At 46.6% G+C, this 13387-nt stretch overlaps 1 protein-coding gene across 8 annotated transcripts in view; it reads right to left on the reverse strand.

Moving 5' to 3' along the window:
* Positions 1–13387, reverse strand: part of LOC106592263 (ATP-dependent chromatin remodeler CHD9) — a 128680-nt gene that overhangs the window by 86216 nt on the left and 29077 nt on the right. The window contains exon 1 of one of the 8 annotated variants that reach the window (XM_045689305.2): positions 911–1787. The exons of the other annotated variants lie outside the window; for them this stretch is intronic. Within the exon in view, the coding sequence (XP_045545261.2) occupies positions 911–940 (30 nt within the window). The 5' untranslated portion in view covers positions 941–1787. Of the gene's footprint in view, positions 1–910; positions 1788–13387 lie in introns of those variants that run through there. 8 annotated transcript variants of the gene reach the window in all.

Consider the following 13387-nt stretch of genomic DNA (forward strand, 5'->3'; position numbering starts at 1 on the left):
CGGAAGATAAACAAGAGCTGTAGCTACAGAATTATAGGTTTAACATGTGCTGTAATGCCCAGGCTATTAGCGGAAATCATTGCCCAGAACTGAAATATTCTCATTATTCAAGTTCAAGGTAAAAAAAAGAGTTGGACGAAAGAGAAAGTCAAGGTAAAGAACAGGGAAGAGAGGGAAGTAGCAAAGGGGAGAGAGGGCAGAGGTCGGGAATGAGAGCAGGAATGAGAGTTTGTATGAAAAGTGAGTGAGAAAGCGCGAGAGAAGAAAAATGCACCAAAACCAAGTGTTCTGCAGCTGTGTAATACGACTATAAATAACTGAAATTACAGGCTGCCAGCACTGCAGTGATTTCAATCTCTCTCTGCCACCACACGCTCCCATGAAAACACTTTGCACTATTACAGTAAGGAGAGACTACAGAGAGATAGAGATAGCTAGGACATTTGGGCCACTTAGTCCGCTCACTCACTCACACACTAACCCCTTACTTCCCTCAGTCCCTCATGCAGTGCTGTGTGACTGATGTACTCATCTTATGTGACACACACACACACACACACACACACACACACACACACACACACACACACACACACCGCCTTTTGCATCGAACCAGAGGTGGGGAGGAATCCATGGAGGGAGGGGGTGAGAGAAAATGAGGGATAAAGTGAAAGGAGGGGGGTAGTGAAGGGAAAGCATGTGACAGAGCATAGCTAGCACAGCTAAGCAAATTAGTATGGGAAAGAGCAGCAACAAGGAGTTCAAGATGGCGACAGTGGAGCTGCATCAGGCAGGCAGCATGAGCCAGTAGCAGAGGAGGTTGTTCAGTTGTTCAGTTCCTGTCGTCCGGCCCCTCCTCCCTCCCTCCCTCGCTCCCTCCCTCCCCTCTCTCTCTGTGCAGCTCACTTACCCTTCCTCTTGGCCTCTTCACTGTAGACATGTTTTTTTCTATATTTTTTTCTTCCTCCCCCTCTCTCTCCAACCACCTAACAAAAGCCTTGCCCTTTCGCCGGGTTTTCTCTCTCTCTCTCTCTCTCTCTCTCTCTCTCTCTCTCACTCGCTCACTCTCTCGTTCGACAGTCTGTCTTGCTTGAGCTGTGTGTCCACCCCCTCCCCCCTCCACAGGCAGCGTACAGGCAGGCTGTGGAGCCTCCTCTCCTTCACCTCCTCTCCACTCCTCTCCTCCCCTAGCGGGCAGGGCTCAGGCTCAGTAGGAGTGCATGGGGCTGGGCTGTTAGATCACTGGGAGAGCTGGGAGCAGGGCTGGTTGCGCCAGAAGAGGTGCGAGGCAGTGGCAGTCCAGGAAGCTCGTCTCATTCTGCTGCTACTGCGTGCTTCAGCTCCGTCCGGCACAGGCGGGTCGTGGTGTGAGTGTCAGCGTCGCTCTCTCGCTCTACCGTCCTCTCTTCCCTCCCTTCTTATTGATTCCCCTCCGCCAGCAATCGCGTGCTCTCTCCGTCCGCTCGCTCTACCTCTCTCTACTCGTTCCTTTTGCTTGCTCTCTTCGTTCGTGCCTCTTTCTCTTACATCCCAGGGTAAGGTAGGCTACTCCTTTGTACACAAAAAGGGTTTTGTGCTAGCTAGCTTGGTTGTTTTCCTTTTTCCACTAGTTTTTCCCTCTCTGCCCTCCCTCTCCCGTGCTGGGGTGTGTATGGCGAGGAGCTGGAGTCTCCAGCAGCAGAGCGGTGGAAAATGAAAGCAGCACAAAGCAGCAAAATGCATCAGCATGAATATTAGAGATGTCGTTAAAATCCAGACTCGTTCTCTCTCTCTCTCTCTCTCTCTCTCTCTCTCTCACTCACTCTCTCTTTGTGAGGAAGTAGGCCAGCAGATGGTGCTCGCAGTTATTACATTAACTTTCACAACTTAACCCCAAAAGCACTGGATTTCCACACAAGCACAGAGATTAACATAAATGGAATGCAGGCTTGCATTTATTGCACATTGCTCTATACATAAAACCGTATACACAAGAAACTGAATGACACCATATTATGTTGTACAGAATCATAACATGAAAGTCCACTATGAGAAAAAACTTAATACACTATTTAACAACCACACAGCAAACAACCAACGTGAGCAAAACCATGAAACCATGAGGCTAAAAAGCCACAGTACTGTCCCTAGTACAGCACACTAACACACTGAGAGCTCCCTCCCAGAGACTGTCGGTAAAGCAGTGATCTCAGACACACTCTGGTGGGGAAAGAGAGGCGTAGACAGATGCTGGCCACCCAGCCACGTTCACTTCCCACCAGGAAGAGAATCCCACTCGCAAGAGGTGACAGGATAAACCTCCACACACACAAATGTATGCGAGATGTGAAAGGACAGGCCGTGACGAGCCTTCTCTCCCTTCCCTGGCTGACAGTCTGACTGGAGGGGCGATGGAAGAGAGGGAGGGGGCTCCCTGGAACATGACGCAAGGGCCATGTGCTCCAGCAGGAACACTCTCTAGGTTTCTTCCTAGGTTTTGGCCTTTCTAGGGAGTTTTTCCTAGCCACCGTGCTTCTACACCTGCATTGCTTGCTGTTTGGGGTTTTAGGCTGGGTTTCTGTACAGCACTTTGATATATCAGCTGATGTAAGAAGGGCTATATAAATACATTTGATTTGATTTGATTTGGTGCTGAGAGGGGAACACACAGACATGCCTGGCTGGCCTGGAGCCTGCCTGGCACAGGGTTAGGTCCCAGAGTGGAGACACACACATCACCAGACAGACACGCCTGGCTGGCCTGGGGTCTGCCTGGCACAGGGTTAGGTCCCAGAGTGGAGACACACACATCACCAGACAGACACGCCTGGCTGGCCTGGGGTCTGCCTGGCACAGGGTTAGGTCCCAGAGTGGAGACACACACATCACCAGACAGACACGCCTGGCTGGCCTGGGGTCTGCCTGGCACAGGGTTAGGTCCCAGAGTGGAGACACACACATCACCAGACAGACACGCCTGGCTGGCCTGGGGTCTGCCTGGCACAGGGTTAGGTCCCAGAGTGGAGACACACACATCACCAGACAGACACGCCTGGCTGGCCTGGGGTCTGCCTGGCACAGGGTTAGGTCCCAGAGTGGAGACACACACATCACCAGACAGACACGCCTGGCTGGCCTGGGGTCTGCCTGGCACAGGGTTAGGTCCCAGAGTGGAGACACACACATCACCAGACAGACACGCCTGGCTGGCCTGGGGTCTGCCTGGCACAGGGTTAGGTCCCAGAGTGGAGACACACACATCACCAGACAGACACGCCTGGCTGGCCTGGGGTCTGCCTGGCACAGGGTTAGGTCCCAGAGTGGAGACACACACATCACCAGACAGACACGCCTGGCTGGCCTGGGGTCTGCCTGGCACAGGGTTAGGTCCCAGAGTGGAGACACACACATCACCAGACAGACACGCCTGGCTGGCCTGGGGTCTGCCTGGCACAGGGTTAGGTCCCAGAGTGGAGACACACACATCACCAGACAGACACGCCTGGCTGGCCTGGGGTCTGCCTGGCACAGGGTTAGGTCCCAGAGTGGAGACACACACATCACCAGACAGACACGCCTGGCTGGCCTGGAGCCTGCCTGGCACAGGGTTAGGTCCCAGAGTGGAGACACACACATCACCAGACAGACACGCACGCATGCACGTGCTCACACACACACACACAAACTTAAAGAGCCATACATCTTGCTCTAAAGCACATGACTGTGTTTTCACAGTGAACTCCCGTTTTAAACCTTGTGCACAACATATAAGGCCCTTCTCAGGTTACACAATGGGCTACATAGCCTGGGGGTTGACTGTTAGCTCCCTGCTAGTCAGAAGTAACCGGAAACAGGTTGGTAAGCTACAGGCTATGGCTATGGCTAGCCTCGATGGCTATGTGGCTAGGGGGAGGCTAAGTACCTGGAGATGGATAGTTAGCTCCCTGTTAGTTAGAAATAACAGTAACAGGTCTGAAGCTACAGACTAGTAAGCTACAGGCTAAAGGCTACATGGCTATGTGGCTAAGGGAAGGACATTTGCAGCAGAGCAGCAGCTCTCTCCCTGTCTGAAATGTAACACTGGTTAATGATATTAGAGCAGAATTATCTCACATGGATAATAGCTGAGGGGGGCACTGAGCTCTTAAGGACATAGGCCTAGTTCACTTAGCTGATCTGTGTTGCTTTATCGCTTTAATAAGTAGACTAGTATGATTAGTAGGCCTTAAGTAAGTCATAATCTATGTCAATATTCCTAGCTTTCCATTAGGCGTTGGGGAAACTAGAGAGAAAGAGAAGGGGAGAGAGAGGTAGGAAATAAAGAGAGACTGATTGATGTATTTAACTGGCCCTCTCATCAGTAGTGGCAAACAAAGGTGAAAGCTAAAAGGAAAGCTCTCCTTCCTGACTGGCTAAATAAACAACAGCTTAGCTGCAATATCATTTGGCTCTGCTATCTCCAGCCGATGTCTGAGCACAACTCTCTTACAAAACCTGCCAGACACCTAACTCTGTGGAAGAACATTGGAACTACAAACATTGGAACTACAAACATGACAAAACATTGAACAGTACAACTGTAGGAATAACATACAACTGGTTAAAGTCCAATGTAGAGTATGTGTGGGAGGTCACGATGTACACAGTAGGTTGTGTTAACTCCAATCTAGTGCCCATGTGCTTGTCCCCATGCCCATATCTAGATAAATTAGCCTGTGTGTGTGTGTGTCTGTGTGCGTGCTTACTAGCGGCAGGCTATATGTGTGTTCTCCCCATGTTTGAGTGGGCATCTGATATAGGCTAGCTGTCAGGCTAGGCCTTGGGAGTTGGACTCCTGTTCTAGGAGAGAAGGAACGAAGGGAACTAAATGACACAACATGCCAATTACCGTCCCTGCAGTGGAGCGAGAACATGTCACATGCCAGAGGGGAGCATTCCATACAACAGGAATAAACTATAGCATAGTGGCAGTGGGCCTCACTCTCACAGAAACAGAGCCTCACTCTCACAGAAACAGAGCCTCACTGTCACAGAAACAGAGCCTCACTGTCGCAGAAACAGAGCCTCACTGTCACAGAAACAGAGCCTCACTGTCACAGAGACAGAGCCTCACTCTCACAGAAACAGAGCCTCACTCTCACAGAAACAGAGCCTCACTGTCACAGAAACAGAGCCTCACTGTCGCAGAAACAGAGCCTCACTGTCACAGAAACAGAGCCTCACTGTCACAGAAACAGAGCCTCACTGTCACAGAAACAGAGCCTCACTCTCACAGAGACAGAGCCTCACTCTCACAGAGACAGAGCCTCGCTTTCACAGACAGAGCCTCACTCTCACAGAGACAGAGCCACACTTTCACAGAGCCCCTGAAAAAGATCAATGCACAGCTATTAAAACACTGTCAAGAAGAACAGGTAAAGATACTGTATGTATAGTGTAATTCAGGGAGATATTTTAACAGGTATGCAGCCATGTTATGTACTGCATGTTGAGCATGAACATTTCAACACCTGATATGGAGTACAGTGCGCTGATGTATAGTACACTGAGGGGTTCACTGGGACGGACAGACAGCATCCTTTTAGTCTGGGACCGACATCATAATGTAAAAGACTACATAACAGGCTGTTCAATGAGAGAGAGGTAGGTAGGAGCAACAGATAGAGGTAGATAGAGAGAGAGAGAGAGAGAGAGGTAGGTAGGAGCAACAGATAGAGGTATATATATATATAGAGAGAGGTAGGTAGGTAGGTAGGTAGGTAGGTAGGTAGGTAGGTAGGTAGGTAGGTAGGTAGGTAGGTAGGTAGGTAGGTAGGTAGGTAGGTAGGTAGGTAGGTAGGTAGGTAGGTAGGTAGGTAGGTAGGTAGGTAGGTAGGTAGGTAGGTAGGTAGGTAGGTAGGTAGGTAGGTAGGTAGGTAGGTAGGTAGGTAGGTAGGTAGGTAGGTAGGTAGGTAGGTAGGTAGGTAGGTAGGTAGGTAGGTAGGTAGGAGCAACAGATAGAGGTAGATAGAGAAAGCTAGGAAGAGATTCAATAACACCCATGTATACGTAGATTCATACACAGGAAGGCTTTTATCTGCCAGCGACTGGCTCTGCACAGGGTGTATTGTCTCTCTAGGCTGAGAATGTGTTGGTGAAAACAAGGGAGAAACAGGAACAGTGAACGCAGGCAGGCAGCCAAACACACATGCTTAACTGGTCACATGGCTTGGTGGAGCCTTGGCAACCCAATGGTTAACATGCAAATAGGCCTCCCGGCAGAGAAATTAGTGGGGTGGGGGGGCTTCCCTCTAAAGTGAGACAGAGAGGGGGGGAGTAAAAAAAGAAAGAGAGAGAGAGAGAGAGAAAGTGTAAAAGAGACAGAAAGAGATAAAGAGGGAGCCAGAGGCACAGGTGTGAGTCTCTAAACAGTCCATAATATCCTCATCACAGACTCAGAGCCTGTATTAGTGTGCCTGCCACTCTTACTTCTGCCTCCCTCTGCGGGCCTTTGAGTAGGACTCCACTAAAACACCGTTAGGGAAATTGACATTTATCATCCTAGGACAGGATGGAACTCGCACTATAACTGTGCACACACTATAGCCAATCATAGAGCCCACAAGACCCACCATATCAACAGTTAGCCTCTATTTTCACCCACTAGGTAGTGCTGTAATGCCGGGTGTATAGGCTAGTAGGGGAGTATCTGTTGTAACAGAGAGAGCTGAGCAAGTGAACATAGTGTTCCTTCAGAGCAAATATAGGAGACAGTGTGTGGTACTGGTCCCTAGAACTTTAATCAATGACAGCTTACTTTTCTTTCGATGACTAATAAAGTGCATAGTACAGATAGATACAATAGAGATGATCCACTGCTTCTCTCTCACTTCAGCCTTTGCCTAAACGTTTTCCTTTTAAAAATATCTTAAGTCTACCTAGAAGTCAACCTTTGACGTCGACTCTTCCTTAAAAACACTCCTCACAGCAAAGTGTGTCGCGTCTTCATGCATTACGTCCCTAAGAATAGTTCTTGGCCTTGTGTTGTGAGAGGGATAATACCAGCAGTATACAACACTACTCACCTTCCCAGTTCCCAACCAGTTCCCAACCAGAGACCAAACCTACTGCCTGGTTAATGGAATATAGATTAGTCTGTCAGGAGGTGGGGAAGAGATTAGGCCTGTTAATTAGGCCTATGGCTGTGGGCCAATTTAAAGTCATGCATGGAGAGTGAGGAAAGAGGGAGAGAGAGAGGAGAGAGAGGAGCGAGAGAGGAGAGAGAGAGAGAGACAGATGGAGTGTTTGTGTGTGAGAGAGAGAGAGGGGGAGGTAGAGAGGTGTAGTTGATAAATGAATGGGGGCACACTGCACGGCGATGCTTCCGGAACCAATTAAAAAGAGCATCAGGCCTTAATGATCCTTCACAGGGTAGGAGAGGGAAGGTAAGGTGTGCTGGCGCTAACCTCTTGTCCCGGGGAGAGGCTAATAACAGAAGTGACACTCAGTGGGCTAACAGGGCTTACAGGTCCTCCGTCCTCACTCTCTGACCTGGTCCACTTTGACCTGTGATGTCACAGCCTGGCTGGCACACAGCTCTAGCAGGTCACATGGCAGCAGGGCCTTAGGCAAAGCTGCAGTAGTACAATATATGGCATTTAACTGGGCTGTATTCACATAGGGTTGACCCAAACCATACTGTCTGTGTCACGCCTGCTCCCGCTCTTCCTCCCCCTGGCCCTCGAGGGCGCCAGGATCCCCAGCATTACGCACTCAAGCCACCATCAGTACGCACACCTGCCTTCCCTGTCACTCGCATCAGCAATCATTGGACTCACGTGGACTCAATTACTTTTGTCATTACCTTCTCTATATCTGTCTGTTCCCAAGCTCTGTTCCCCGCTTTGGGATTAATTGTCTCATGTCCGTGTTACCAGTGTTCCGACGCTGTTCCTGTCTTGTTTCCTTGTCTGTTCCCGAATAAATGTCTGACTCCCCGTACCTGCTTCTCCTGTCCGGCGGCGGTCCTTACAGTCTGGCTCTGATACCACTATTTTCTTATTCTATGTTGGATGTGTAACCAGGCAAATGGGCCAGCCCCGTACAGCTCGGATTAGTTTGGCTCAGTGTGAAAAGGGTACTGGTTGCCTGTATCTGGATGGAGGAGCGGATGTGAAGAAATGTGGGTGGTAGAAGGACAGACATGTTACAGAGTTAAGTCTAATACCATAGCCTAATTAGGCTAATGTTCTGCAGACCATGTGTTGTAGGCCTAGGCCTACAGATTAGGAAGGGGGAAACTACAGGGAATTATCCATTCTGTATAGAAACAGTATCAATAAACTTGTATTGAATTAAAACATCTACTGTTCGTATTCCATTTGTGAAGGATAATCAACGAGGGGCTATGCGTTCTATGGAAAATAATGGATGATGTGGAAGGTGTGCTCCACGATGCGCTAGCGAAGTGGAACTGACCTTCAACAGAGTTGTATTATTTTCCTGAGAACGCATAGCCCCTCTTTGATTATCTCTTTTATACCACGGCAATAATTTAACACATTTTCCGCTAGAAATGTTTTCATTTTCCAGTAGAAATGTGTTCATTTTCCAGTAGAAATGTGTTCAACATCTACTGAAGTAGCTAGCAACTTTACTAGATAGCTACAGTAGTTGCTGTGGTAACCAAACAAACAAACTTGTTAGTTTAGCTAACCAAACCTTCAGTCCTAGCTTGCCATTATGAAAATATGATTCAACAATGCCAATAAAGTTTTCAATCCTGTTTTGCTTTAAAAAGCAGCTCAAACATAGAACATGTAAGAGTGAACTTTAGCCATTGAGTTCTACCGTGCTATAATAGGGAATTATACAACGGGTGGGTCTAATCCTGAATGCTGATTGGTTAAAACCGCATTCCATTCTGTGTTTATTCCACAAGTTACCACCGGTTAAATCTATTACTTTAAAATGCCTAATTACTCTGTTCCATCTGACAGTGCAATCCATTGTCTCATCAACCCAGCCAAGCAATTTATAAACTTGATCTCCACTATAAAAAGCATCTAGACATTCTCACATTTCTTTTAGGCTAACATTTAGTGTTCAACAGTGGAGATTTGTATAAACCTTGCTGTCTGTCTCTCCGACATTTGCAACATTGCTTCAATATTCAAATTCGATCTCCAGCTGTCCCATAGTAATGAAGGTGTCGGGAGTCGGGACGAGACAGACAGTCAGGCAGCGTTTTTCAGCCAGTAGAAATCATTAATCAGCTGGCATCATTTTATGGATATATACAAAGAAATGTAAATTGAAAAAAGGTAAAAATGAAGCTAGTTAGCAGTCTTTCCAGCTTCAATTTGAAGTGATTGTGTTAGCCTTGTTGTTGGCTTGCTCCTCTGAACATCAGTTTCCTGACAAGTGAGCACATTTTCTGTGCCAGGCGAAATCGCACCTCATTAGCTTATTGTTATGGATGTGTTCAAATAAATGTCACTAAAAAGCTTAAACAAATGCAAATGCAGCTACTCGCTGTTATTCTGGCTTGACTTTTTGACGTGACTGTAAGTTAGCCGTAGTTGGCTAACTAGCAAGCAAGGGATAAGAACTTTGCCAGCCATTATGGCAATGGAACATTTAGAACGAACGACTGAGTCGCGTCCATACTGTAGATACAGAACTAAAAGACTGAACGACTGAGTCGCGTTCATACTGTAGATACAGAACAAAAAGACTGAACAACTGAGTCGCGTCCATACTGTAGATACAGAACAAAAAGACTGAACGACTGGGTCACGTCCATATTGTAGATACACAACAAAAAGACTCAACGGCTGAGTCGCGTCCATACTGTAGATACAGAACAAAAAGACTGGGTCGCGTCCACACTGTAGATACAGAACAAAAAGACTAAACGACTGGGTCGCGTCCATACTGTAGATACAGAACAAAAAGACTGAACGACTGAGTCGCGTCCATACTGTAGATACAGAACTAAAAGACTGAACGAGTGAGTCGCATCCACACTGTAGATACAGAAGAAAAAGACTGAACGACTGAGTCGCATCCATACTGTAGATACAGAACAAAAAGACTGAACGACTGAGTCGCGTCCATATTGTAGATACAGAACAAAAAGACTGAACGACTGAGTCGTGTCCATACTGTAGATACAGAACAAAAAGACTGAACGACTGAGTCGTGTCCATACTGTAGATACAGGACAAAAAGACTGAACGACTGAGTCGTGTCCATACTGTAGATACAGAACAAAAAGACTGAACGACTGGGTCACGTCCTTATTGTAGATACACAACAAAAAGACTCAACGGCTGAGTCGCGTCCATACTGTAGATACAGAACAAAAAGACTGGGTCGCATCCACACTGTAAATACAGAACAAAAAGACTAAACGACTGGGTCGCGTCCATACTGTAGATACAGAACTAAAAGACTGAACGACTGAGTCGCATCCATACTGTAGATACAGAACTAAAAGACTGAACGACTGAGTCGCGTCCATACTGTAGATACAGAACTAAAAGACTGAACGAATGAGTCGCACCCATACTGTAGATACAGAACAAAAAGCCTGAACGACTGAGTCGCATCCATTTACATTTACATTTTAGTCATTTAGCAGACGCTCTTACCCAGAGCGACTTACAGTAGTGAATGCATACATTTCATACATTTAATTTCATGCATTTTTTTTTTTGTACTGGCCCCCCGTGGGAATCGAACCCACAACCCTGGCGTTGCACACACCATGCTCTACCAACTGAGCCACAGGGAAGACCATACTGTAGATACAGAACAAAAAGACCAAACAACTGAGTCGCGTCCATACTGTAGATACAGAACAAAAAGACTGAACGACTGAGTCGCATCCATACTGTAGATACAGAACAAAAAGACTGAACGACTGAGTCGCGTCCATACTGTAGATACAGAACAAAAAGACCGAACGACTGAGTCGCATCCATACTGTAGATACAGAACAAAAAGACTGAACGACTGAGTCGTGTCCATACTGTAGATACAGAACAAAAAGACTGAACGACTGGGTCACGTCCTTATTGTAGATACACAACAAAAAGACTCAACGGCTGAGTCGCGTCCATACTGTAGATACAGAACAAAAAGACTGGGTCGCATCCACACTGTAAATACAGAACAAAAAGACTAAACGACTGGGTCGCGTCCATACTGTAGATACAGAACTAAAAGACTGAACGACTGAGTCGCATCCATACTGTAGATACAGAACTAAAAGACTGAACGACTGAGTCGCGTCCATACTGTAGATACAGAACTAAAAGACTGAACGAATGAGTCGCACCCATACTGTAGATACAGAACAAAAAGCCTGAACGACTGAGTCGCATCCATTTACATTTACATTTACATTTTAGTCATTTAGCAGACGCTCTTACCCAGAGCGACTTACAGTAGTGAATGCATACATTTCATACATTTAATTTCATGCATTTTTTTTTTGTTGTACTGGCCCCCCGTAGGAATCGAACCCACAACCCTGGCGTTGCACACACCATGCTCTACCAACTGAGCCACAGGGAAGACCATACTGTAGATACAGAACAAAAAGACCAAACAACTGAGTCGCGTCCATACTGTAGATACAGAACAAAAAGACCGAACGACTGAGTCGCATCCATACTGTAGATACAGAACAAAAAGACTGAACGACTGAGTCGCATCCATACTGTAGATACAGAACAAAAAGACTCAACGACTGGGTTGCGTCCATACTGTATACAAAACGAAAAGACTGAACGACTGAGTCGCATCCATACTGTAGATACAGATCAAAAAGACTGAACAACTGAGTCGCGTCCATACTGTAGATACAGAACAAAAAGACAGGGTCGCGTCCACACTGTAGATACAGAACAAAAAGACTGAACGACTGGGTCACGTCCATACTGTAGATACAAAACTAAAAGACTGAACGACTGAGTCGCGTCCATACTGTAGATACAGAACAAAAAGACTGGGTCGCGTCCATACTGTAGATACAGGACAAAAAGACTAAGTCGCGTCCATACTGTAGATACAGAACAAAAAGACTGGGTCGCGTCCATACTGTAGATACAGAACAAAAAGACTGAACGACTGGGTCACGTCCATACTGTAGATACAGAACAAAAAGACTGGGTCGCGTCCATACTGTAGATACAGAACAAAAAGACTGAACGACTGGGTCACGTCCATACTGTAGATACAGAACTAAAAGACTGAACGACTGAGTCGCGTCCATACTGTAGATACAGAACAAAAAGACTGGGTCGCGTCCATACTGTAGATACAGGACAAAAAGACTGGGTCGCGTCCATACTGTAGATACAGAACAAAAAGACTGGGTCGCGTCCACACTGTAGATACACAACAAAAGGACTGAACGACTGGGTCACGTCCATACTGTAGATACAGAACAAAAAGACTGGGTCGCGTCCATACTGTAGATACAGGACAAAAAGACTGGGTCGCGTCCATACTGTAGATACAGGACAAAAAGACTGGGTCGCGTCCATACTGTGGATACAGAACAAAAAGACTGGGTCGCGTCCATACTGTAGATACAGAACTAAAAGACTGAACGACTGAGTCGCGTCCATACTGTAGATACAGAACAAAAAGACTGGGTCGCGTCCACACTGTAGATACAGAACAAAAAGACTGAACGACTGGGTCACGTCCATACTGTAGATACAGAACTAAAAGACTGAACGACTAAGTCGCGTCCATACTGTAGATACAGAACAAAAAGACTGAACGACTGGGTCGCGTCCATACCGTAGATACAGAACAAAAAGACTAGGTCGCGTCCATACTGTAGATACATAACAAAAAGACTGAATGACTGAGTCGCGTCCATACTGTAGATACAGAACAAAAAGACTGAACGACTGAGTCGCGTCCATACTGTAGATACATAACAAAAAGACTGAATGACTGAGTCGCGTCCATACTGTAGATACATAACAAAAAGACTGAATGACTGAGTCGCGTCCATACTGTAGATACAGAACAAAAAGACTGAACGACTGAGTCGCATCCATACTGTAGATACAGAACAAAAAGACTGAATGACTGGGTCGCGTTTCAACGAACGACCAGCCGGCTTGGGTAGCAACCCTAGATCTGTGTCGGGACTATATCTTGTGGAAGGATGAAATAGTATGAATAAATTCATCAAAATAATGTTTTTAATGAAAACATGTCAATCATTATTTGAATATGTTGGTAACTCGTTGTATAAAAGTGATACTGCCCTCGAAGCCGGTGTTTGGAGGATATATTGGCTTGGTCTCGAGCCTAACCAGTGCCAATATATCCTCCAAACACCGGCTTCTGGGCATTATCACTTAAATAACTCACACTCTAGAATGCCCTTCAAGCCAAT

The sequence above is a fragment of the Salmo salar genome, chromosome 11 (genome assembly GCF_965601325.2).
Source record: "Salmo salar chromosome 11, fSalSal1, whole genome shotgun sequence".
NCBI classification, from domain to species: Eukaryota; Metazoa; Chordata; class Actinopteri; order Salmoniformes; family Salmonidae; genus Salmo; species Salmo salar.